The sequence below is a fragment of the Hyperolius riggenbachi genome, chromosome 7 (genome assembly GCF_040937935.1).
Source record: "Hyperolius riggenbachi isolate aHypRig1 chromosome 7, aHypRig1.pri, whole genome shotgun sequence".
Lineage (NCBI taxonomy): Eukaryota > Metazoa > Chordata > Amphibia > Anura > Hyperoliidae > Hyperolius > Hyperolius riggenbachi.
The window spans coordinates 284,245,058-284,272,925 of record NC_090652.1 but is presented as its reverse complement, the minus strand read 5'-3'; the positions used below and the strand labels follow the sequence as shown (position 1 = coordinate 284,272,925).

Sequence of the window (27,868 nt, the reverse complement as noted above, 5' to 3'; positions counted from 1 at the left end):
GGTCTTTAGGGTTAGGAGTGTGTGTATGTGTGTGTGGGGGGCTTAGGTGTTAAGGTTCGGCACCACCAGGGGAGTTAAAGTTAGACACCACCAGGCGAGGTTAAGGTTAAGCATGGGTGTAGGGGGATTTAAGGTTAGGTCCCACCAGGGGCACATTCAGTAGTCATCATCGAATGGGCTACTTATTGGCCCTGACAGTTTATGTGTGCTGCCTCAACACCTTGACCTTAGTCACTCTATGGCCACATGGGTGTTTGCACCTCTCTTCCTACTTGCCTTGACAATCTGTAGCATTACATGGGACACTTTTGTAAGCACCTCTGGTAAATGCCCCACGTCTTCTCCATGGAACCATAAATGAGGATTAGCCCACAGCTTACATGCCTGCCATTATAAGCCGTTTGCTAAAATAATCAGTAGAAAATGCATTCATCTGTTTCACTCATTAAGAAGCACTTTCCTAGATAGATCTTTGTAATTCAGCTTGATACTTCAGACGGCATTAACACCTCCAATAATATGTAATTATAAACCTCTCAACCGGCATCTCTGAGGGTGAGAAGCTGGTTGTGTACGAAGAGAATAATAAGCATCACTGTAAGCAAATCATGTAATCAGAGAAAAAATATTCAAGAACACTGAAGGTAAGCATCTTTGAGAAGAATACTCATTACTTAGGAAATCCCAACTGGCCCTTTTTCACCAAGCTGCAGTAAAATTGGTAGGAAGCTCACAGGAAGTTTACCGCTACTAAGACAATCTTACCACAGTTTGGTGAATCAGGGTCAATGTACTCTAAGATCAATAGGCTTGATCTGTCTGCCACGGGCAGAAACAACCCATTCCAAAGATGGTGATGATCGTGCTCTGCTAATTACGATTATGCAAAATTTCCCATACATTTTCGCAATTCCACCATACGCAATTACGATTGAGACATTCAACTGAGTTTGTGTAATCTTTTCTTAATTTTGAGTAATTGTTGCATCATTTTATGCCGACTTTAGAGATAATAGCAAAGCCCTCATCCATGCTTTCTTTCAAAAAGTCATAGTTTTTGAGAAAAAAGATTTTAAAAAATGCAAAAGAAAAATGTTTTTAAACTCCTTAAAAACCATCTTTCCTAATAATTTTTAAAATCAATTTTCTCAAAAACTACCATAATTATTCTTATTTTTTTGTCTTGTTCCCTTTATTCTCCTTACCATACTGTACATAGCAATTTTGGTGATAATAGCATGTATGGAGACTTTGCTATTAACCACTAATACACAAGTCGACAAAAATTTAGCAAAATTGGAAAATTATACTTCCTGATTAAATTTAATAACTATACAAAAAAATTATGAAACAATTATGCGAAATTGTGAAATTATGGTTCCTGATCATGTTTAATTATGATACAAAATTAATTACAATTTTACCTGAAATTTCGCATAACGATTTAGCATTGTTATTAGAGTTGGGCCGAACAGTTCGCCTGGCGAACCTCTCTGGGCCTCTTACTACTTCCGGGTCGCAATGACCCGGAGTAGTACGCCTGCGCTGCCCGGCGGAGCGCGTCCTAGATCGCGCTCCTGTTGCCGGGCGCTCTCTGCGCATGAGCGTGACGTCACTCATGACGTCACGCACATGCGCAGAGAGTGCCCGGCAACGGGAGCGCGATCTAGGACGCGCTCCGCCGGGCAGCGCAGGCGTACTACTCCGGGTCATTGCGACCCGGAAGTAGTAAGAGGCCCATGAATTTAGAGATGTTCGCCGGCGAACGGTTCGGGAACCGTTCGCCACATCTCTAATTGTTATTAGGAATTACCAACATGCCTGATCAATCGGTGGTAATGACATTTGATTTCTCGATGACCAACAGACCCTCCACTGGTCTCCCCCCTAGTGTATGTGTACCCCCCACCTCCTGGTGAGTCTTACAGGCTTACCTGTCAGGGAGGGGGCGAGTCCTTCTCCTGTGTTTGGCATCTTTTTGAATTGCCACCACGAGCACCTGTACCATGTAACTCGTTAAATCATGTGGTCAGGGTCAGATTTCTGCAAAGGCCACAAAGGCCCGGGCCTTGGGCAGATGCAGCCCCAGGGGGCACCTGGACGTGAAATAGGGGATGCTACATATGAAAGAGAAAGCAGCAAATGGGGAGCAACACATGAAAACAGAAGCTGATGCCCAAGACAGCTTTGCATGAAAGAGAGGGGCTGCTGTACATGGATGATACACAAGGAAGAGGGGGCTGCACAAGGAATGGGAGAGGCTCTGCTGTACATGAAAGGGGAGCCACAACATGCTTAGCTTGTGGAAGAAAAAGTATAAATCCAGCCTTGCATGCGGTGGTGTGAAAGGGTACAGGTGCTCATGGTGGCAATTCAAAAGGACACCGGACAGAGAGGTTAGACAAGATTTAAACCTGTGTGACAGGTGAGCTTGCAATGTTCATCACAGGCCCGAGGGTACATATTACATGGGGGGGGGGGGGGGGGAGCTGTAGGTGGAGGCAGCAGCACTTGTACAATACATTTCCTGCTGAAATCTATTGGAAATCGGTGTGCAGTGTGTGGGTAGGCACAGTGGCGTAGCTGAGAAGCTATGGGCCCCGCTGCAAGTTTTACATTGGGGCCCCCCCAAGAACTCTATACATAATTGATATGGCGCACCAAAACCTGCCAAGGACAACCACAGTGTTAAAGGTGCAGTTTGGTAATGCTTACTACTACTAGTTCACGCCGTCATCACATCACGGCTGGACTACTGCAATGCCCTTTATGCTGGCCTCCCCAAAAAAGGACCTGCGTCGCCTGCAATTAGTGCAGAATGCAGCTGCCAGATTGCTAACAAACCAGCCTCGCCACTGTCACATTACACAGATCCTTCGCTCACTGCACTGGCTACCAGTAGAATGGAGAATACTCTTCAAGATTGGACTGCTGACTTCAAATGCCTGCACAATCTGGGCCCTGGATACATGAAGGACTTGCTGAAGCTGCACCACACCTCTCACAACCTCAGATCAGCAAGTTCTATAAACTTGGTCACTCCCAGAGTGCACCTCAAAAAATCTGGAGACAGAGCCTTCTGTCATGCTGCCCCTTCTCTTTGGAAACTCCCTGCCACACCCAGTAAAGACAGCACCATCCCTGGAGCTATTCAAATCCAGACTGAAAAGCCACCTGTTTAGCCTGGCATTTCCGGACTTATAAAATTCTTCTTCTGTACCACGATGGTCTATGCTTATGCGTTTTGAATCCTACGGGAGAAAAGCGCTTTACAAATCTTATTTGTTGTTGTTGTTGTACTATTGAAAGCATCTATGGAAGTAATTATTTTGAGCACAGGACCAACAGAATGCTAATACTGTGGTTGAGGGAGGGCCCCTCTGGCCGAAGGGTCCCGATGCAGTCACAACCTCTGTACCCCCTATTGCTACGCCACTGGGTAGGCAATATATCCCTCTCAGATTTGGATCACAGAGGGATGTACCCAATGATTGATCTGGATGCCATCGTCTAATACTGTGTATGGCCAACTAAATAATCAGAACACAACAGCCTTAAAGTGAATCCGAGGTGAGAGTGATATGGAGGCTGCCATATTTAATTTATTTCCTTTTAAGCAATACCAGTTGCCTGGCTGTCCTGCTGATCCTGCGCCTCTAATACTTTTAGCCATAGACCCTGAACAAGCATGCAGCAGATCAGATGTTTCTGATATTATTGTCAGATCTGAGAAGATTAGCTGCATGCTTGTTTCTGGTGTACTTTAGACACTAATGCAGCCAAATCGTTCAGCTGGGCTGCCAGGCAACTGACATTGTTTAAAAGGAAAGAATTATGGCAGCCTCCATATCACTCATCTCGGGTTCACTTTAAGAATCATCATCAGCGATGGGTGACGTCGTTACGAAGTAATGGGGCCCTACTCAATGTAGTAGATTTGTTGCGCCATTTTAGTCCTTTTGGTAAGCTAAAGTGGAGAGAGGTCAGAGAAGGTGGCAGATGGGGTCCTTAACACCCAATTGGCCCCAGGCACTTACCTAGGTTGCCTAGTGGATGATCCTGCCCTGACCAGCACTGAGTTCATACCTGAGCTTCAATAGACAAGTGCCTAGTTTTCCCTGAGATTACCATCTGGATTTCAGCTTACCGACACACTGACAAACTGTGAGAATAACAGAATCCAGACTCCAGTTCAATATCTGTCTTATTAAACTTAGCCAATATTCTTCAATTAACTTCGGAGAGTTTTCGCTTTTTTCGTCCAATAAAAAAAGCTTTTTATGCCGCCGCACAACACTTTATAAATCCTTCACTTGCTCTGTTCTTGTCACTCTCTCTCCTTTATACGGCATGATTAACATGGTGACATTCAACGGGAAACATTCTCATTTTCCTCAGACACAAACTGGGGACATTAAAATTTAATAACATCTTCTCTCTAGTCATTTGTGCTCAGTAATCTATTCAGTTACTGCTGTGTTCTCCAGCCGCTACTACCACTTAAATGTGTATTGTTAAGCAATGCTAAGCAAACCTGTGTTTTTAACGATGTTCTTTACATTCATCTGTTTTACTGACTTTACGCCTCAGCCACAGTATGAAGGATAGCCATCATGTACTTTCACCACACATAACTGCTACAATTAGCAAATGTATAACTACTGCAGCTGCCTTTGGGCATTGCAATCATTTTCAGGACTGTTCAGATTTTTTTGCTAGTTTTTTTTTTGTATACTTGAAGTGTACCTGAGCCATGCGTTCGGAACACAACACATATGAACGCAAACCATCCACGTTTGTATGCGTTGCGTGGCTGATCCCATTCACTTTAGCGAATGGGTCAGCCATGTGTTTCGGGAAAAAATGCATGCAGCATGCGTTCCTGGACCACACAGGTCCAGGAACGATGGTGTGAACATCAAACAGTGCAGTCTATGCGCTGCCTGATGTTCTGCGTGTCTGCCTCCTGCACGCGTTCCCGAAACGCGGATGGAAATGCGTGCAGTGTGAACGGGGCCTAAGGTATCAGGAAAATTAGGGTGTAGGCTAGGCATCAGGAATAGGTCAATGTTGGAGGGGGAGGGGTCAAGAGAATAGACAATGGATGGATAAGGAAATCTGGTCAGTGGTGGAAATGCCAAAATCGCAAGCAAAAGTACAATCACAAACCCAAAGACGTCAGTTCATCAAAGACTGTTAGATTAAAAAAAAACAAGTCGGTAGAATACCACATTCGGTATTTTAGACTTTTTTGATAATTCATCAATATTTTTACAGGTGCGGTAGAAGTTTGGTAGTTTACCGAAATACTATGCTTCAATTCACAAAAACCTGTTCAGTAACAGCAGAGCAGTGTGGAGTGTCTCTGTGTTGTTACATGGTGTTCCATGCAGTGCGGGCATTATAATAATAAGAGGCATCCCCACATCCCTTTAGAATGTACATGTTTGCTATACTGCCTCTGCTTGCTCTAAATCTATTAGTCTTTAACATTTTATTTAATTGCCACAGCTTAGATAAACTCCAAGAAACATTTAACACACCATTCTTAGGTGATTTCACAACTAGCTCCTCTGCATCGTCAAACAGGAACCTGAAGGGGTAAATGGCCAAACAAAGCCTCTTCTGTTCAGATCTCTCTGCTCACTGTCTGGGGGGTAGAAAAGCTGGACCCTCTGGAGAAGGCACCGCGTCCTATCACAGGGACTTGCAGGAGACAGTGGCTGTTCCTACTGGCTCTCTGCTCCTGTCAAGCATGGGGATATCCACACGGAAGGCATCAAAGCTGGTTTTCGACAGATAAGAGCTGCCGGTAATTAGGAAACATATTCCTTGGCTTTACCACATGCTCTCATCTTCATGAATTGACATTTACTGACATGTGTTGAGGTGTTTAACATACAAGTCAGTAATCAACCTCACTACTCGGTAATTTCAGCTTGCCATGCAGTAACAGCCTTGATGAATTGACATTTTACTAAATGCTCCATAAACTCAGCTGTTTTCAGCATTAACGAATGCGGTAATGCTTGATGGATTGACACCAATATGCTACCATATCAGTAGCAATTTACCAATGCGCTCCTTACTGACTTTTCTCAGAGCCCAAATTAACATGTGGTGCAGTTGCATACTGAGAGGCATTGGCTCTTATACAATTAACTTTTTCTCCTGAGTTTTTTCCTAGGAGATCATTTTTCATTTTCTGTTTAAATAAATGACTTTTCAGCAGTCTGCAGTTTAAAAAAAAATATAATTAAAGGTGGGCAAAAAAATATAGTCAAACTTATTCTGAGTATTGCATTGCTTGCTGATGGCATTTTATTAATAAGGTGGGAAAACACCTAGGAGAAAACTTTAGAGAAAAAGGCATATGGATATAGTCCACTGTTTTGGACAACAAAGCAATCACCATCTCATCTGCATGCCCATGTGACTAAAGTGTGAGTGGTTCAGAGGACTGACTGGGGGAGGGGAGAGTAAGCAGTCAACTGGGAGTTGCTGAGAATGAAGGGAAGCATGTGAACTGCTTCATGAGAAATTCTCCAACGTGCACTTCCTACGAGAAGACATGAAAATAAGTAACTGCACTCTCCTCTCTACAAAATCCTAGATAACAGTGTTAATTCATCTCTGAGATACAGAGTTAAAAAGGAAGATGACAGACCCTCCTCCTCCCCATAGAATTCAAAGGCAGGACTAGAGATTAACCACTTCCCCTCCCACGGGATGAGTAACTACGTCCCTGCAAAATGCTTGCAGGGGCATAGCTACTACGTCCCTCCCCACCATGCATTACCGCTCACCCACAGCACTTGTTACTGCCACTGAACATTAGCCGCTAGATCAATGAGTAGGAACACAGTTCCCATTCCTTGATCTAAGTCCCGGTGTGAATGACCGCAGCCATCTATGAGACAGCGCCGCCATTCACAAAGAGTGTCCACACAGTGCTTCTTGTTTGCGTAGTAATACTACGCATATGGTAGACACCTGAGAGGACATCTTGTGGCCAAATAGTAAAATTACATCTGCATTTTTTTTTCAATAAAGAACCTAATTGTACCTTATTTTTACTTTTTAAATTAACCCCTGACCTCCCACACTCCCCAATAGTTAGAAATTTTTTTTTCTGAAAAAAATAAAAATAAAAAAATTTACAAAAAAACAAACAAACATAAATAGTTACCTTATGGACTGAACTTAGCAATATACCCTATTGACATACATTTTAAAATTACTTTATAAATTATGTGCTTGTAATCAGGGATGGACGCAAAACTGAACAAATGCACCTTATTTCCAAATGACTTATTGGCGCCATACATTGTACTAGGGAAAAATTGTAAACGCTGCAATAACTGGGACAAATGGGCAAGAAAAATGTGTGGATTTATTTACGGTAGCATGTAATTTAAATCTATAATGGCCGAAAACTGAGAAATAATATTTTTTTCCATTTTTTCTTCTTTTTCCTAATAAAACACTTTTAGAGAAATAATTCTTAGCAAAAAGTACCCCCCAAAGAAAGCCTAATTGTTGGTGAAAAAAACAAGATATAGATTGCTTCATTGTGTAGTGAAGTAGTAATAAAGTTATAGGCAAATGAATGGGAGGAGTACTGACAGGTGAAAATTGCTATTTTTTTTTAAGAGGAAAAACCCTTTGAGGGGAAGTGGTTAAACGTGTAAAATAAACATTGCAGGAAAAGAGAGAGGTAGCAGTGAGTAAAAGTATAGAGTCTGTGCCTGTTGCATGATGAACCCACACACAGAACATTTATATTACACTTATCTTTTCTCCTGGCAGACTCAAAGCACTACAGCTGCAGCCACCTGTTTACTAAGTGGTTAGTAAACAGGAGAGATAGACAAATAAAATAAGTGGTCTTAATGTAAAATAAAACTGTTAAGATTAAACTTTATGGATTTGTATTTTTCCTTTAAAATGCATAGATAATGAGGTAATTACTAAAAGAAAAAAAAATCTACAAAAAGCCTATTTTGTCCTGAAAAAACTATATATAGATCATTTAGGTGTGATAGGTAGTGATAAAGTTACTGCAGCGCTGTGCTGTGTTCAGTAGTGAAGTTTAAGCAAAACTTTTTAATGAACTGTCAACTTTAAAATGTTCCTCTATAAAGTACAAGTGAAATGAACTGCATCTGAACTTGGACAGGTGAACTTCGGGCTCAGCTGTACTACCAGCAATGCACTCATGTAATTAAAGAAATTATGGAAGGAGTTATAACGGACTCTCTTAAGAATATTATGCTGGTTGCCTGGTGCTTATGCTAATCCTTCACTTATAATACCTTTTGAATAATTCACCCGGAATGAATATGGTAATGAGGATTTGTGACCTTGTTGTGACCACGCTATCTTCATGCTTGTTTCAGGTAAGCGACTCCTGAAGCCAACAGATCATCAAGACAGCCAGGCAACTGGTATTGTTAGAATAAAGAAAGCTGCCCTTACATTTCATGTTAGTGTACTTATTCTCCTTAAATTAATATTATTATTCAGTATTTATATAGCACTGACAACTTCCGTTGCGCTGTACAGAGTATATTGTCTTGTCATTTAACTACCTAAGGACCACATCACACCGATGGGTGTGGCCGTGGCGGCAGCCCCAGGACCGCCTAGCGCTGATAGGCATAAAGTCCTGGGGCTTGCTTTTGCAAGAGATCGTGCGTACGCTGCACGCGCATCTCCTGATTGGTAGGCGGAGCCCCATTCAGCCTTCAGTCTCCCAGCGGCGAGCGCCACTCGGAGACTGTTAGACGGCGAAACTGTCGTCTAATTACCCGTACAGTGATGTGATCGAAGGCAACACTTGTACTGGGGACAGCCGTGTGACACGGCTGTCCCCTCTGGGGGCTCGGAGGTGATCGGCTGTCATGGGGGTTTGTATAAAAATAAAAAAATAGCCACATTTATTTAAAAAACAATAAAACAAATATTGATAAAAAAATAAACAAGCATCTGGGGAGTGATCAGACCCCACCAGCAGAAAGCTCTGTTGGTGGGGAGAAAAGGGGGGGGGGGTAATCACTTGTGTGCTGTGTTGTGCAGCTCTGCAGCAAGGCCTTGAAGCTGCAGTGGCCATTTTTGTGAAAAATGGCCTGGTTTTTGGGGAAGGGGGGGGGGGGGGGGTAAAGCCTGTGGTCCTGAAGTGGTTAACTGTCCCTCAGAGGGGTTCACAATTTAATTCTGCCATAGTCATATGTCTATGTATGTATCATGTAGTGTATGTATTGTAGTCGATCACCAATGTAAGGGGAAGTCAATTAACTTATTTGTATTCTTTGGGAATGTGTGAGGAAACCAGGGTGCTCAGAGGAAACCCACACAGACACAAGGTATGTAAGAGTGCTAACCACTACGTCACCGTGCTGCCTCCTTAAAGCAAAGCTAAACTGACAAAAAAAAGGAAAGAAAACAAAAACTAGATACTTACCCAAGTAGAGGTAAGCCTCTGGATAGTCCAGCAGCTTCTCAAAATTTCTTGCATCCCTCTTTGCCTGTGCCCGGTCCCTTTGAACATATTTGTCGATATTTTTGACTAGGTTGATTATGGCTGCACTCCCCTCTGTCTGTGAGCATGGCCGCATTGTCCCCTCTGTGCATGACCGGCTTTGTGAAATTGGGCAAGCGCGGACCCTATACATTCCTGCGCAGTGTGGCCGCACTCATACACTGATGGGAGCATGGCTGCAAAGAAGAGGGTCATCATGGGCGGCCAGTAGGGAGGGGTGCCTTCAGATTTGCCCTAAATATGGGTAAAATGTGAAGTCCTTTGAATAGGACTTAAAGAGAATCTGTATTGTTAAAATCGCACAAAAGTAAACATACCAGTGCGTTAGGGGACATCTCCTATTACCCTCTGTCACAATTTCGCCGCTCCTCGCCGCATTAAAAGTAGTCAAAAACAGTTTTTAAAAGTTTGTTTATAAACAAACAAAATGGCCACCAAAACAGGAAGTAGATTGATGTACAATATGTCCACACATAGAAAATACATCCATAGACAAGCAGGCTGTATACAGCCTTCCTTTTGAATCTCAAAAGATCATTTGTGTGTTTACCTTCTGTCCCCTTCTTCTCTCATGCACTGAACATTACAGGCTTCCTGCAGACAGCTCTGCCTGTGCCTGTGTTTGTAATTCCTCAGTATGTGTCAGCCAGCTACTTTCACAGCCTAACAGAGGAGGATTTTTATCCAGCTCTCTTCTATCACTGATAAGATAGCAGAGACGCTGCTAGCTTATGTAAATAAAACACACACTGGAGTGTGCATAGAGGAACAGACCAGCACGGAAGAGTTGGCAGCCTTCCAGACACAGGCCGACAAGTCTGACAGGGGAAAGATACATTGATTTATTACAGAGACCGTGATAGTACAAAGTGCTGCAGTGAGCCAGAACAGATTAGAATAGGTTTAGGAACTTGTAGGATGGTAGAAAAAACGTTGTAATTTTTGTTACAGAGTCACTTTAACAGAAATAGAGTTAAAGGGAAGTTAAGGATAGGAAAATATGGGTTAGCAGAAATGGGGTTATTATGACCACTAACTAAAGATAATTAAAATAGTTATGGATTGCATATACATGTAATGCAAAGTTTATGCAGCCTGTAGATGGCCAATGATTCCCTACCAATTCTGATGCAAGTAGCGCAGTCCCAGGTTGCATGGAATTTAGAGTAATTAGGGATAGGAGAACCAGGGATAGGAGAGTGGCAAGAATTAAGGTTAAAGGAATTAGGGCCAGGTTTATATTTTTTGCCCCTAGGCCAAGTATATTTGGGCTCCCCTTCCAAGTGCAGTGGTGCCCCTCCCATTTGATGTGCAGCCCCCTCTTCTACATACTATAATTCATGTACTGCAGCCCCTCTCTTTCAAGCACAGCTCTCATAGACATCAACATGCCTTTTAATGTGCTGCTCCCCATTTGTAGCCTTTTTTTTTATGGAGGAGCCCCTATTTCATGTCCAGGAGCCCCCTTGGACTGCAGCCGTCCAAGGAAGGGGCCTTTGTGGCCTTTCCAGAAATCCAGCCCTGCAGGTGTGTTATAATAAAAGCTGTAATCAGACAGTAATATGCTGCATTTACACATGTGCGTTACCTGCGGACACGGCACACAATACACCTGCATTTCAAATGAAGGGCATTGAGGTGCCATTGCAATGAAATTTGTATGCACTAAAGGATAGGAGAATTAAGGTGAATAGCATTAGGTTTAGGAGAATTGCGGATAGAGGAAATAGACTCAGAAGAAGAAACATCAGGCCACGTATAGAACAGTGAAGCCTCCTCAACAACTGGGCCCATTTATAACAAGTTTCCTTGAGATCTATTTTACTCTGACCATTGTATTTGCAGTGTAATGCTCCGCCCCATTGCATTGCACAACATGTCATTCATATGACCCTGCGGCAGAGTCACCAACAGGGTCATAGGCATAGCACACCGACACACACACACCCCCTTCGCCAACCTTCATCCAGTGACGTACTCCCTGTTGGATATGAAGTACGTCACTGAGATTCCCTTCAGTGGGAGTATCTCCATTGTTCCGCGCGCATGCGGGCCGCCCTGCCACGGCCAACATATTTAAAATTCCTGTGTCACCTATTGACTTTAATTACTTTCTTCACTGAAGCATGACGTGACGTCATCCAGTGTGACCCAACGCCATAAGTGTGCCAAGCCTCAAAAGGGCCTAAAAATACCATACAACAACCAAAATTTTACTTAAAATTATTTTTGGAAACATTTAAATTTTGACAAAATTAAAAGATTTACAGAGAAGTTATGAAATGCGGAAAGGAAGCAAAGTCAACCAAATGTCATCATCACTAGGAAAAGCACTGTTCAGACTATCATAACTATCATAAAGTGATACAACAAAACACTTTTCAGGTTCTTGGTAACCTCAAAAATCATTTTGGCTTATTTCCCATCAAATATTTGGTAATCGTGCTGACCGACATGTCTGGATCGATTGCCCACAAATGACAATGGCATCCAATGAAACACATTTGGGATTGGTGGAACAAAAAATTATAGGAGTGCCATTAAATGCAAATTCAGATGACTGTGACCGATTCTCCTAATTTAACTTTTTGTCTTTGAAACTATTAGATTGTGGTAACACTAAAGGCCCATACCCACTAAAAATGTTTTATGTTAATGATATTGTGCAACATCGCTTAACAAAAGTTTGCTAAATGATGTTCAACGACAGGCGATTGCACAGGATAATTGTTTGCTTTGAACGACCATCATGACAGATCCAAACGTAGATGGTTGTTCCGATCCCCACTGATTACTGCGAGCTTTCAACAATGCGTTCACACCCGTCACTTGTTGCTATGCGATTGCGGCAGATGGTTCGGGGAACAATCAGTCATCAGATCGTTCCTCGCTGTGCTGTGTATCCAGTGGCGTAGCTAAGGAGCTATGGGCCCCAGTGCAAGTTTTACAATGGGCCCCCCCAAGCACTCTATACATAACAATTGATACGGCGCACCAAAACCTACAGTGTCAGAAGTACAAGAAGGGAATGGGGAGCAGTTTGTTAACGATTATTACAAATTAAAGTATATATAGAAGTGATTATTATGAGCACAGAACCAATAGACAGCTAATACTGAAGTTGAGGGAGGACCCTCTGGGGCCCCTCTGACCCAAGGGCCCTGATACAGTCGCAACCTCTGCAACCCCTATTGCTACATCCCTCTGCGTATCCCTTTTGATTCATCTTCCCCGGTCTTGTGGTGAGTATGTAGCTTTATATTGACAAAACGGAGATCTTCTCATAGCAGAGATGGCGCATGTCTTGTTGCGCTGAACCATAACCTAGAAGGATATTTTTTTCACTGCATCCAGAGCAATTAATGGTATATCTGTGTGGTTGCTATGGGGGTCACTAAGCTTTCAGAATTGTTCTTTTTCTGCTTGATGCCTTGAAAATGTTTTTCAGGGACAGATTTGTAGCATGGCCTTCTCACAGCCATTTCCATTGTGCCCAAACAGCACCATTAGCTTTCGTATGACATATAAGAGCAATGTTATTATACCATCCATGTTTTTCATAAAACTCAGAGAGATTAACAAGAATAAGCAACAGGCCATTAAAATACATCTTCCTACCGTATTGAAATAGGAGTAATTGGCTACCATTAAAGTGAAGCTGAACTCAGAGTTGTGCTTTGCAAGAAAAAGCTATTTGTAGGCTTCCTTTACAAACACAATATTACACATTTCTTTTGTTTGCACAGCAGCCATCGTGTCCGTGAGAAATCTGTCTCTATCCATACAGTGTTTTTCTTTCTCTCAACCTCTCTAAAGTCCATAACAATGCCTGAATGTTTGTTAATCATGAGTGCTACATAGGCAGTGATAACCCTTTGATGTCTGAAGCAAATGTCAAACTTCACTCAAACATCTGCATACACAGTAAAGTCATTTCAAGAGTTTCCAAAAAGCAAGATTCCCATCTGACATGGGCAGAAAGTAGTGGCCAAGACTAGCACAGTGACAGTACTGGAGGACATAACCAAGCTTTACGTATCCCAGCTTTACAACACTGTTCTGTTTCAAACTGTCCTCCTCATTTTGTAAAGCTAGGTAAATAGGGGTCTTAAAAGAGGCGAGAAGTAGAGATGCTCAAATCCGAATTCGGGTGAAACCCGGATAGTTGCTATCCAGATTTCCCACAGTAAACCTGTGCGGGGTGGGCGGGGGGTCAAGCTTACCTCTCTGAAGTCTTCTTCAGTCCATCCCTCGGCACCTCCCACAATGTGGTCTACGCGCATCACGTGACTACAAACACTTTCTCCTTCAACCCGGAAGGAGAAAGTGTTTGTACTCACGTGACCGCCGGGTGGAATGCATTGTGGGAGGCGCCGAGGGACGGACCAAAGAAGACGTCAGACAGGTAAGCTTGATCCGCACCGGTATCTGGGTGAAATCCGGATAGCAACTATCCGGATTCACCCGAATTCGGATTTGAGCATCCCTAGTGAGAAGCATATGGAGGCTGCCATAATAATTTCATTTTAAAGAACAACCGAGATGACATGTGAAATGATGAGATAGACATGTGTATGTACAGTGCCAAGCACATAAATAACTAGGCTGTGTTTTTTTTTCCTTTCTCTGCCTGAAAGAGTTAAACATCATGTATGTAATTGATAGTTTTTGTCAGGGTCGGGAGCGGGTCGGACTGGGTCAGACTATAGCATAACCCTCACTGATAAGTAATTGCAGCCATAAAACACTTTCCTGTCAGTAAAGGGCTTCCGAGAGCAGGAAAGAGATACAAAATGGTCAATAATTCATAGATCTGAGCTCTGGCATATGTCAATAAAGGTGTCAATTGAGCAGAGACAATGAAACAGTAAAGACTTAAAAACTAGATTTAAATATAAAATAAAACTGTGGGATATCTAAAAAAAAAAAAGTCATTTTTAGGAGAAGTACAACAGATACAATTGTTTTTCTCATCAGTTTATTTTCACCTTGGATGTCCTTTAACTAATACCAGCTGCCTGGCCATCCTTCTGATCTTTCTGGCATCGGTAATGTTTGAATCACACACCTGAAACACGCATGTGTCCAATCCAGTCAGAAACACGTGATCTGAATACATGTTTAGGGTCTATGACTGAAAGTATTGAGGCAGAGCATCGGCAGGAAATCCAGGCCATTTAAATTGTTTTAAAAGAAAGTGTGTCAGCCTCTATACTCCTCTTACCTTAGGTTCCCTTTAAAGTGTGCCTTAACTGAGAGGGATATGGTGGCTGCCATATATATTTCCTCCAATGATACCAGTTGCCTGGCTGTCTTGCTGATCTCTGTCATCAGTAGTATCTGCATCACACACCTGAAACCAGGATGCAGCTAATCATCAGATTTTTGTTAAAACATCTGATCTGCATGCTCCTTCAGGGTCTATGGCTAATAGTATTAGAGGCAAAGGATCAGCAGGACAGCCGGGCAATGTGCATTGTTTAAAAGGGAATAAAACAGTCAGCCTCCGTATACCTCTCAGGTGTCCTTTAAAGCACAAAGTTCAGTACCTGTGTTTATTTAGTATCCACGGAGGATGGCATGATCCATGCCCTCCGTTTACTTGCGCCAGGTCGCCCACTCTTATCCAGACCCCCGGTCGGCTCCCGACCCCATTGCCCGGGTTAGGCTCTCATTCCACATCTAAAATGGTCACCGGAGCTTGCCGTGGCTGCGCAGTGTAAGTTGTACAAGTACTGGGACAAAATGGGGTGTGGAGAGGAGAGGAGAGGAGGAGGATGTAAGAATTCGGGGAAGGAGGAACGGCTTCCAAGTAAATATGTAATATATAAATAAATATGTAAATATAGTATGAAATTCCAAAATGTAAATAGGAGGGACCGCACTCAGTGGCCAAGACCCACTTCGAGGGATGAGACATGTTGGACCTTCCTCCTGGGTACTGCTAGGATCCCCTCAGTCAATACATTGATTGAAGTCTACACAGTTTCTGACAGTCATCAAAACTTTATTAGTACAAAGATTAAAAGATGTTGCTATAAAGCAGCGACAGTCTGCTGTTTCGGGCCCAAGCCCTTTTTCAAGCCGCCCAGGAGCCCGAAACAGCAGACTGTCACTGGGCAGCTCGAAAAAGGGCAGGAGCCTGAAACAGCAGACTGTCACTGGGCGGCTTGAAAAAGGGGCAGGAACCTGAAACAGCAGACTGTCGCTGCCTTACAGCAACATGTTTTACTCTCACAAGGTCTCATAAGTAAAATAATGCAGAGAGAAGCATAAAGGATAACTGTACCTCATGCACTTGCCCCTTTTCAACATCTAACACTCTGTATTTTAGCAGGGCTATAGGTGGAACAGAGATCCGCCTTTTTAGTTGGTCTCAATCACCTGACAAGATGAAGATGGGATAGTGGTCATAGCATGGAGCTCTTATACCATTTAGACTCCACCTACTTATAGTAGCAGAAGACCTTGTATGCAAACCAGACATAGGGTTTACTGGAGTAATACATTCACAATGTATAAACCGGAACATCCCATAATACCAATAAAAGTGATATATTTTACAATAATATAATACAATTCATTACAAGTACAGAGATAGTTACTCATGACATATTAATAAACCATGTAAAAACACAGTCCTCAAAATGTTCTTAAAGCAAACTTGAAGTGGAAATAAACTTATGAGATAATGAATTGTATGTATAGTAAAGCTAAGAAATAGAATATTAGTAGCAAAGAATAGAGTTTCAAATTGTTTCCAGTACAGGAAGAGTTAAGCTTTAGTTGATATCTATGCAAAAAAGCTTCTCTGAGCTTGAAACCGTGAGACAAGTTGTGATAAGGTTTTACTGCAGGAAAAGTTCAAAGGGTCATTATTTCTGATTTGTTTTATAGTTTAAAATACACAGTTTGATTTGTAAACTGCAAATGTGACAGAATGATGCAATGTTAGTATATTTGCTACTAATGTTCTATTCGTTATCCGTACTACACATACAATTCATCATATCAAAAGTTTTTTCTTCACCTCAGGTTTGAGGTTTGTTAGTCATGAGAAAACAAAGTTTCACACATGAGAAAGCACATTTTTGCGTGAATGCGTTGGTGTGTCTGGAGTAGAAAGAAACAGCTTTTTGCATATCAGGAAACACATTTTTGCATTTTGCACAAATGCATGAAGTCTGTAGGCTTTAGAAAGTTATATTTATGCGAAATTACATGTCATTGCCAAATTACGGATCATAATTACACACAAAATAATTTTGCAATATTCTGACATTTCACATTACGATTTTGCACGGTAAATACATTTTGCTGCAAAATTATTAACTACTAGTTGACATAAGCCCGTTTAAAAACATGCTCTAGGTCTCTGCACGTGCCACCGCTGCCAGTCAGTGCGCGCGCTCCCGCCCCCTGCCCATCCTGCTCCCTGGCCCGTCCTCCTGTCCCAATAGTTGACTGTACTGCGCACATGCGCAATACAAAAAAACACGGACACACAGACAGGGAAAGAGGATGACGCAGAGACAGTTAGGTTTTATGGTATAGGATGTGAAATTTTAACTCATCATTCCTGTTGAACTGCTTGTAAGAAAGAGGTCACTTACAACGTTCTGGTGACTCGTCTGAGTTGTCAGGGCAGTCCAATTCTCCGTCACACAACCAGCTCTGTGACACACACGTGACATTGTCGTGACAAAGGAACTCGCCCGGATCACACAGCTGTGGCTCTGAAACTGTAAAACATATAAAACAAAGCTTAAAATGATATTTAGGTATAATATATCACAAAAGTAGGACTTAAAGCAAACCTAAACTAAAAACCAGATATCCACCTATTTGTAAATAAAACTTGAGGATCGCACTCCTAAAATCCAACTCCTCTACTTTTCACATACAGTGTCCTAAGCTTAGGGCATCAGATCAACATAAAGGGGGAAAGAGGCACGCAGAAGTAGATAGAAGGGAGTTAAAAGCAGCTAAAAATAGAGGAGGCTCACTTCAATAATGACAAGTTCATATAAATATGAATTTGAATAAACACAGGCAATGCGTTTTGCAGTTCTGCGCCCTCTTCCTCAGGCCAAATAAAGTGCCAGAGTTCTGTCAAAACCAGGTACGGAGCACCTCAGGGAGGAAGTGACCTAAGGAAGCGGGCGCAGACCAGCAAAACGCATTGCTTGTGTGTGTATTAAAATTCATATTTGTTTGAACTGTCATTATTGAGGTAAGCTACCTCTATTTTACTATTTTTAGCTGTTTTTAACTCTGTTTTATCTAATTGTGGGTACCACTGCCAACATCGATTGCTCAAGACTCCCTAAACCCTCCCCCAGTAAGTATTTGGTCATTACAGACAGCTAACACACAGACAGTAATTTGTTATAAACTCAACTCCTTGCAATACATGTAGATTTGAGAAGTATTGTTTTTATCCCTCAACATAGGTGGAGTACAACTTTAATTTTCGGCATTACATAGTTACATAGTTACATAGTTATTTTGGCTGAAAAAAGACACACGTCCATCGAGTTCAACCAGCATAAAGTACAACACCAGCCTGCTCCCTCACATATCCCTGTTGATCCAGAGGAAGGCGAAAAAACCCTTACAAGGCATGGTCCAATTAGCCCCTAAAGGGAAAAATTCTTTCCCGACTCCAGATGGCAATCAGATAAAATCCCTGGATCAACATCATTAGGCATTACCTAGTAATTGTAGCCATGGATGTCTTTCAACGCAAGGAAAGCATCTAAGCCCCCTTTAAATGCAGGTATAGAGTTTGCCATAACGACTTCCTGTGGCAATGCATTCCACATCTTAATCACTCTTACTGTAAAGAACCCTTTCCTAAATAAATGCCTACAGTATACCTTTAAAACGATTTAAAAAAAATGTAGGTTATATAAATTCCCATTTTAATGCCGAATAATTTGCGCAAATAAGTACAAAAAATCCAAGTTTTTGCGAGGGAAGGTCAAGCCGAAACGACCTAGCATATTATTTTTGTTATTTTCTTAATAGAAGTTGGAGGACTGACATCAAAAAATGGCCCTGGGTAAGGAAGACTATTCTTTAGAAAGACGTATTAAACCAAATATACTTTTCTTCCTTTTCACCGCTCATATTTTCAGCCGAATATCATAAATCCATTGAAAGAAAACAGTCTTTAAAATACATCTCAAGGTCATTATTTAACAAAGTAATCAGAAGTTGCAGCCCACGTATAAAATACCAAGTTCTCTGAATCCGTGATGGGGATTGAGAGAGAAGCGTTCCCAAAATGGGGTTTTGGGAAATGACAAATGGCGCGATATCGAGCAAGAGGATCACAAATGTTCAACTAAACTCTCGTAAAACTACCAAACAGAAAATTATTTTCAGGATTTAAAGTGTCCTTGCCTTGGCAACCTATAGGAAGTGTGCCCACAAATCTCAGTTATTGCACCCTGAGAGCATTCCGTTCCAAACTGAATTCCTTGAATTATACAAAGTAACTACCACGAAAAGTACAGAAGCCTTGCTATCCAGTAAAAACTCACAGTGCCGCTTCTATACAGGAAAACTGCAATCCTTATCAAAGGAATACACGTGCAATCAAGACAGAAGACTAATGAGAGTCAATTCCTTCTGACTTGCATGCAACGTTAATGCAAATTATATGCAAATTGGGCTAATAAAAAATTGCAGTGAGTGCTTTTGATAATAATAATAATAATAATATAATATAGGCTGCATACAATTTACATCAAAATTAGGAATGGTCAGTAATGCCAATTTCCGATTCTGCAGAAACTCCGATCATCCAACAATGCCAATTACCGATTCCTCGAATTTCTGAGAATGCAGTATTTCCACAGAAATCCGATTTCGGAGTTCTGTTTTCCGATTGCAGATCAGAAATCCATCAGAAATACAATTTCCGATTAGAAATGCAGAAATTTTAATTCCCGAAAAATCTAAATGAGCATTCCTAATTACAATTGCATGCAAGCCAGAATTACTAAATTCTCATTCACCATCCTCTAGAGCTAGTCTAGTTTAAGGGACCCAGCAGGATATATCATTGGGAAATTGTTCTAACGTGATTGGGTGGACAGCAACTTCTTAAGCTTCTAGGTTTCAGGTAGGTTGTAGTAAACTATGCCCAGACTGCTCGACCAATCACTATGCTTAGGGCTGTAGAGGGTGCTGTGATTGGATAGCTGATCCCTACTCCCTATGACATTTCCTGCTGGTTCCCCTGAACTAGACGATCAACCAATGATGCTATATATTTATCACCACCTAAAACTTGTGCCGCCCCCCCCCCCCCCACCCCTCCACACACACACACCCCTCGGTCAGACCACCTTGCTCCATAATAACAGCTACTTTTCTTGCAATGATGCAAGTCCCTCTAGTATAAGTACCCCCCACACACACACACCAAGGGCCTGATTCACAAAGCGGTGCAAAGTGTTTGCACGCCTGTGAAAAGCCCCTTATCACGCCTAAACCCAGTTTAGGCGTGATCTGAAGCAACTCGCGCGAAGCTCCCGTGCGCAAAGTTTTGCGCGCACAATCACGCAGGCGCATGTGCGCCGCGCTTCGCGCGCAGCGCCCATTAAGCCCTATGGGACTTTGCGCGCAGGAGCTTCGCACGAGTTACAGCAGAAAGCGGTGATAACTTTGCTAGTGCAAAGGTTACCACGCCTAAAGTCTTTTAGGCGTGATAACGGAGTTATCACCGCTTTGTGAATCAGGCCCCAAGTATAGGTTGCTAGAGTTAGCCCCCAAGTATAATTAACCAGAGGTAGCACCCCAGTATAGGTAGCCAGCTGTAATTCACCCAGTATAGGTAGCCCCCAGTTTAGGTTGCCCTCCCAGTATATGTAGTTAGAGCTGTCTCCCCAGTATAGGTAGCCTTCTTACACATAAGTAGTGAGAGGTGTTCCCCCAGTATAGGTAATGAGAGGGGTCACCCAGTATAAGTAAATCCCCCTAGTTTAGGTTTGGCAGGTGTCCCCCAGTATAAGTACCTCTCCCTCCCCCAAGTATCCACACAGTATAGGTAGAGAGAGGTGTCCCCAATATAAGTCGCCCTCCAATATGTGTAGTGACAGGTGTATAATTAACCCCCCCCCACATTATATGTAGTGAGAGATGTAGGAGGGGGCAGCCATGGCATCCATGGTGCTGTGGTGCCTATTGCACGAGTCATGCCTGCACCCCTCTAGATACACCTCTAAGTACAGAAGTTACCTGATCTTGGCAAAATCTCCTCCAGCAATCTGCCAAGCTGGATACTACACATCTGACCACTACTGTTGTGCCCCCTGCAGGTCACACTGGCACACATCCTCTCTCTCCATAGAACAAAACAAGCTTTGTCTCTGTCCCAGGTGTACTGACAGTTGCTGAAATAGATGTGGCTGCATATGGGCTACAAACAGACATTTGGAATCTTCATGTTGTGAACAATCCTACCTAGATGAATTGTTTACTATGAGGTTTCCTGCTGGGTCCCCTAAACTAGACTAACGCCTGAAAGTTTATCAATTACTTATTCAGTATCACTAAGAATAAAACTTGATACACTTTAAAGAGGAACTGTAACCCAGGAATGAACCTCATTATAATCAGTAGCCGATACCCCCTTTTCTATGAGAAATCTTTACCTTTTCTCGAATAGATCATCCGGGAAGGGGAATCTGTGTGGCTGATATTGTGGTGAAACCCCTCGCACAGTGTGATGTCATGACCATGGTCCTGACATTTTGCTGCCTGTAAACCTCATTGTATTGTGGGTAATAACGGCTTTTTCCAACTGCAAAGCAAACAATATCTCAGTCTGTGTATAGAACTCTCAGTAAGGAACATTCCGTATGTACAGATCACCTGGCAGAACTAAAGGTGTCACCACCAGGGATACATTTCAGAATGTAAATCAGGGAGAGGAAAGAGTTTGCAACGGGCAAATAATCTATAAGGGACCATTCACACTAGATCGTTTTGCCGGTGATTTCAGCAAAACGCTCAAGTGCTAACGCTTTTGAAAGCACTAGTGCTATAATACCCTATGGGCGATTTGCGTTAAACGCCAGCGATTAATGCAAATCGCCAAACGCAAATGCGTAGCCTGCACAATTTTTAGGCGATTTCCCAGTGATCGCATTTCAGTGCTATGGAAGCGCTAAACGCGATCGCAGAAAAAAACGCTGCAGTGTCTAGCAATTTTTCCAGATGAAACCGTAAAACAAACACTCCTGTAAAGCGCCAGCCGTAATCGCCTGCGTTTTGCGCTTTTAAGTGTGAATGGGCCCTAAATGAATATTGTAAAATAGAAGCAATTTTATTCATTATGTTATTTTTACTACAGTTCCTCTTTAACACTGCTTAGACTGTACTGAATTGCTGTTTTACATTATTTGTATTCCCTTTGCCATTCGATTTAACATAATGTTTTAGTTTTTTGTTTTTGGCACTGTCAAGCAGCCAGGTTTATAGAAAACGGTCTCTTGTATAACTCACTCAGTGAATCATCGTACACACGGGAATATTAATACAGCCTTCGTCTTTTTCAATGTCTTTTTTCCTTAGTATTTAAATTACTTTAAAAAAAACGGACAAAAAAAATGTTCTGTCCCAGATTGCTGCATCCCTCTAACGTCCCAGTCCGCTGGCTTTCCAATCCACCACGGGCGGCAGTAAACCTGACTCAGATTATTCATTGTAAACCGTAAACACTGCTGATTCCGCACAGCGAGGTCATGTGACTCTCTCCACTGCCAAATCCTACATGTGTGGGCTTATTGTTTGGGTGGCTTGAAGCGGCTTAGGAGAAAAAGAAATAAATAAATAAAACAGAATAAATTGACTTTCACCCATGGGAGAAATGAACTCAGAGGCTTACAACTGCAAACTCAGCTGAGTTTACTAAACCAGCTTGTAAAGCGTCCAAGCCACCTATTCAGTGTCACAGCGTAATCTCCATCCTAAAGATGGGGTTATCAGGAAGGGGGGTGGGGGGTTGTATAGGGCACAAGGCAATCTGATGTATGTAGCATGAGAAGATTAAACCTATCAATACGCACCTGGGAATAAATACTCGGATCCCAGGAGAGGAGAGAGCCGTGTGCGTATTCCGTCTGAGGCTGCCAGCGACACGGGGATGACAATCATTGATTGCACATCAAACTCTGCCTTTCATACCGGTGTTAAGGGGGCACTCCAGTCAAACATAAGCGCTCTGCATTGTGACTCCCCTGGGGAAACACAGCCTGCCTCTGCCTGCTGACGGATTCAGACTGCTTGAACAGTTTTTGTGCCAAAACATACAGAAGGCAGCCGAAGATGCATAAAAAAAAAAAACAGCGGAAAAAAGCACTGTAGTTTCAGCAAAACAAGAAAAAAAAAGTTAAAGGGGCACTATGGCAAAACAATTGTAAAATTTAAAATATGTGCAAAGAAGCATGTTTTTTTCAGAGTAAAATGAACCATAAATTACTTTTCTCCAATGTCGCTGTCACTTACAGTAAGTAGTAGAAATCTGACAGCAGCGAAAGGTTTTGGACTAGTCCATCTCTTCATGGGGAACTCTCAGGGACTTATTTTCAAAAGCACTTAGTGAATGGCAGTTGCTCTGTCCAACTGCCAAAAAAACAGCTGGCTGTGTTTAAATAGCTATTAGTATGCCACGCCTTGCCCTTCAGACCCACCCCTCTATGTTACACATCCATGTTACCTGTTGCAGGGATCCTGCCTGTCCCCACAGCGTTCCCCTCTCACTGCCCCCTCCTCAGTACATGAGAGTGGTGGATATGTGCCCATCCACCGCTCTCCAAGCCTCGTTCTGGCCGCTGACGTCACATCCTGTGACATCATATCCTCCTAGTTGCTATGCGTCCATAGTGACTCAGGACTCGACTCCCGAAGATGCTATGCGTCCATAGCGTCTTCGGGAGTCAAATCCTCCCAAAGACAGGTGGCTCCATACTGTGCATGCTTGAGGGCGCAAGAGAGGGCACTGGTGCGTGCGCAGTACGGTGCGGCCCGTCTTCGGGAGCATTCGGGCTCCCGAAGACTTCCCAAAGCTTCCCTTTGGTGGCGGAGAGAGCAGTATTTCACTAAATTAGTCAGGTACTGCTCCCAGGGAAAGAGCTGCACTGAGGGGACCAGGAGGGGAGTGGGAAGGCTCTGTAGGACCCAGAGCCTTCCTGCTCCATAGGTGAGTATCTGGCTTTTTTATACATATGCATGGTTCCCATTTACTTTAAAAGGATATATATATATATATATATATATATATATACATATATATATATATATATATATATATATATATATATGGCAGCCTTTATATCACTTCAGTTGTCCTTTAGGCTAGGTTCACAGTTTCTCATAAGAAACCGTCGGTCTTTCTACCGGGGACTTAGATCAATGAACTGGAACCATGTTCCCATTCATTGATCTCTGGGCTAACGTGGGGGGCAACATGTGCGTGAACGCACGTGGGACTCGGGAGCACCCTCCTTTTTTTTCAACAAGTTTTGAGTGTACCTGTGCCAACTCTCAGACTTACGAGTAGTAAAGTGACGTGATGTATGCCATGCAGGTAGCTTGGTGGCTGACCAAGTCCCCCAGATGACCTAAAACTACTTCTGTTTGCTTTTAAATACTAGGACTACAATAAAGGGAGATCTGGGTTACATCTGTACTAATTATTTTTTTACGCAGCCCTTTTATCGTATTTCGTTTTTCTAATTTATCTCTTAACATTCTGAACACAGACAAATACAGCAGCTGAACCAGTCAAGCCAGACCTGAAAGTACTGCTGGTAATTATTCGCAGACAAATTAGTTTTTGTTTTAATTGACAATGCTGATTTGTACCTGATTTCTAATTGCTGTAAAGTTTATTTGCAGATACAGAAATATTGGAAGCAAGAAAAATCAAATTTGTTTGTGAAAATAGAATTTTTACATTGGAGAGATGCACAGATTTACCATACGTGTAGACAAGACACAGAACACTTATATTGCTCTTTTCTCCTGGCGGACTCAAAGTGCCAGAGCTGCAGCCACAAGGACACGCTCTATAGGCAGTAGCAGTGTTATTGAGTCTTGCCCAAGGTCTCCTACTGAACAGGTGCTGACTTACTGCCAGGAAGAGCCAAAGATACGAACTCTGTGTCTCCTGTGTCAGAGACAGAGCCCTTAACCAGTACACTATCCAGCCACTGTGTGTATGGCGAGGGGCTAGGTTTCTTTCAAATCTGGCAGCAAAGTATTATGGATAATCATATTGGTAATTACTTGCCACTCCCATCCTCACCTTACACTAACCCCTCCTCTTCCTAATGCCCGATACACACTTGCAATTATGATTGGCCAATCCCCTGACCAATTTTATCGCCTCCACGTAGTATGAAGATTTGCCTACACAATCTGTTTATAGTATTCAATATCTGTTGACCTTCATACTAACTGGAGGTGGTAAAATTGGTCAGTGATTAGACAGTCATAATTAAAAGTGTGTACCAGGATTAAGCATGGCCACTATTGATGCATTTTTTTTTCAAATTTTACCAAATCTATGTAGTAAACTGAGTTAATATATATTAAATGGATAATGTAGGCACTAGGCAGTCCCTAAAGCCCCATCTACACCAGGGATGAGCAGAAACTACGCCAGTGCGAATTTGCGCATCATAGTTTGAATCTACGCATTCTAGTTCGTAGGTGACGTTTCAAAATTACGCTTACGAATTTACGCGTAGCGAAGTACCGATATGCGTAGCTTATGCCCATTATGCGTAGATAACATGTGTATTATGTAGTGAACTACGAATGCGTAACTCGCATCTAATTTTCCGCTTGCGATTGTATGCGTACGAATTTACGCATTGGGAAGGGGAATGTACGCGTGTGCGTATTTTACCGCGTAGTCTACAAAATGCATCCGAAGTGAATATTTGATTTCGAAGCCGAAGTTTGGCGAAGCGTAATTGCATGAAACTACGCGTAGTTCCAGCGTAGCGAAGTTGGCTGATTACGACCATCCCTGATCTACACCACACAGTTTTTTCTCTGATTCGATTTGATCATTGATTCGATTCAATCAGACATGTCCGATCGGGATTTGATTCGATTCAATTTACTATCAATTGAATCCAATCGAATCCCGATCGGACATGTCGGATTCAATGAATCAAATCGAATTGAATCGGACAAAAAATGGTATGGTGTGGATGAGGCTTTACATAGAAATGGTAAGATTGCATGAAAAATATTGGATCATTACTGACCATCATTATTAACACTAATCTCCCTCCCACAACCTTATCACCTAATGATAGTGGTGATGATAATCACCACATGATTTTTCCAACATATCAGATCAGATTTTTATTGAAAACACAACCCTCACTGATAAGTAATTACAGCCATAAAACACTTTCCTGTCAGTAAATGGCTTCCGTGAGCAGGAAAAAGATAAAAATGGTCAATAGTTCATAGATTTGAGCTCTGGCATACTTCAAGGAAGGTGTCATTGAGCAGAGGCAATGAAACTGTAAAAACTTAAACTAGATTTAAATATAAAATAAAACTGTGGGATATCTAAAAAAGTAATTTTTAGGAGAAGGAGGATAGATACTATAATATATCTCATCAGTTGATTTTTACCTCAGATGTCTTAGTTCGCATTATAAATACCCAGCACAATGTCAAGCGCTGAGTGCTTTTGTTAGCGCTTTTTAAAGTGATTTTTCAGGCGTATTTATAGCGATTTGCAACTTTGCCAAGCGCTTTTGTTTGCCCCTTAGCGCTTTTTTTTTTTAAGGAAGTAATTAAACTCTTTGATCTGGAAATTATTTAGTTTAATGCAATTTCTGTTGAAAAGGGATCAGAAAAATTGTTTATCCAAGCGCTTTTTAAAAGCACTTAGCAATTTTCCTATACATTCCATGGAAGCAGAAACTCACAGGTGCAGGACCACATTTGCAATTGGAAAGAAAGCTCATCGCTCGTGTAAAAACACTCACATGAAAAATCATTGCTCAATTGCTTTTAAATCACTTTTTAAAATCGCCAGCGCTTATGGGGCTTGATTAACTAAGCCGTGGTAACTCATATCACAGTTTACGCGCAAAAATTTGCATTTGCGCACGATTGCGAATTTGCGCGCACAATCACAAATTTGCACGCCAAAACGCAGCCATTTTCATGCGCAAACGGGATTTTTTGCGTGAAAACGCCCGTGATATGAGTTATCACGGTTTAGTGAATTAAGCCCCAAAAGTGAACAAGCCCTAAATGTGTATCACACACGGAAAACAGCAGCACTGCAGTACAATTTAAAGAAGCAGAAAAATAGCAAAATGCTTAAAAAGAAAGAAAAATGCAGGTGAAATGTAATACAATATAAAGAAGTGCAATAACTGTAAAAATCACAATTCCACACGATGCACTTAAATACATCTAATGGTGCCCATATATGGTACAATTTTTTTCATCCAATCTTGCCATTTCTATGTAATATAAGGGAACTGCCTAAATTATCCTTTCCGTATATTCACTTATTTTACCCTTATACTACATAGAAATAGTAAGATAGGATGTAAAAAAATTTACCATATATTGGGCACTATTACATGGTACAGTTTTTACCTTTTTTTTTTTTTTACCTTTTTTTCAATTAGATAATTTTGTTTCATTGCTCGATTATTCCGTTAGATCGAATATAAAGATTTATCCAACATGTCCGATTGAATTTTTAATGACAAAACGGGCTAATCAATAATTTTTTCTTAACCCATTCGCGTTCCGTCGTTTTCACTTGAGAAATGTTCACCTCCCATTCATTAGCCTATAACTTTATCCCTACTTATCACAATGAACTGATCTATATCTTGTTTTTTCTGCTACCAATTAGGCTTTCTTTGGGGGGTACATTTTGCTAAGAGCCACTTTACTGTAAATGCATTTTAACAGGAAGAATAAGAAAAAAACGGAAAAAATCATTATTTCTCAGTTTTCAGCCATTATAGTTTAAAATAATACATGCCTCCATAATTAAAACTCACGTATTGTATTTGCCCATATGTCCTGGTTATTACACCATTAAAATTATGTCCCTATCACAATGTTTGGTGACAATATTTTATTTGGAAATAAAGGTACATTTTTTCCGTTTTGCATCTATCACTATTTACAAGTTTAAAATAAAAAAAATATAGAAATATTTCATCTTTACATTGATATTTAAAAAGTTTAGACCCTTAGGTAAATATTTACATGTTTTTTTTTTTTATTGTAATGTTTTTTTTTTTATATTAA

The 27,868-nt window shown here is 41.7% G+C and overlaps 1 protein-coding gene across 6 annotated transcripts in view; it reads right to left on the bottom strand.

The window, feature by feature from the left end:
• LRP1B (LDL receptor related protein 1B) overlaps positions 1–27,868 on the bottom strand; it is a 2,031,260-nt gene that overhangs the window by 1,633,028 nt on the left and 370,364 nt on the right. For all 6 annotated transcript variants that reach the window (XM_068245873.1, XM_068245875.1, XM_068245874.1 and 3 more), the window contains exon 2: positions 17,155–17,283. In XM_068245873.1, coding sequence (XP_068101974.1) covers positions 17,155–17,283 — 129 coding nt within the window. The remainder of the gene's footprint in view (positions 1–17,154; positions 17,284–27,868) is intronic.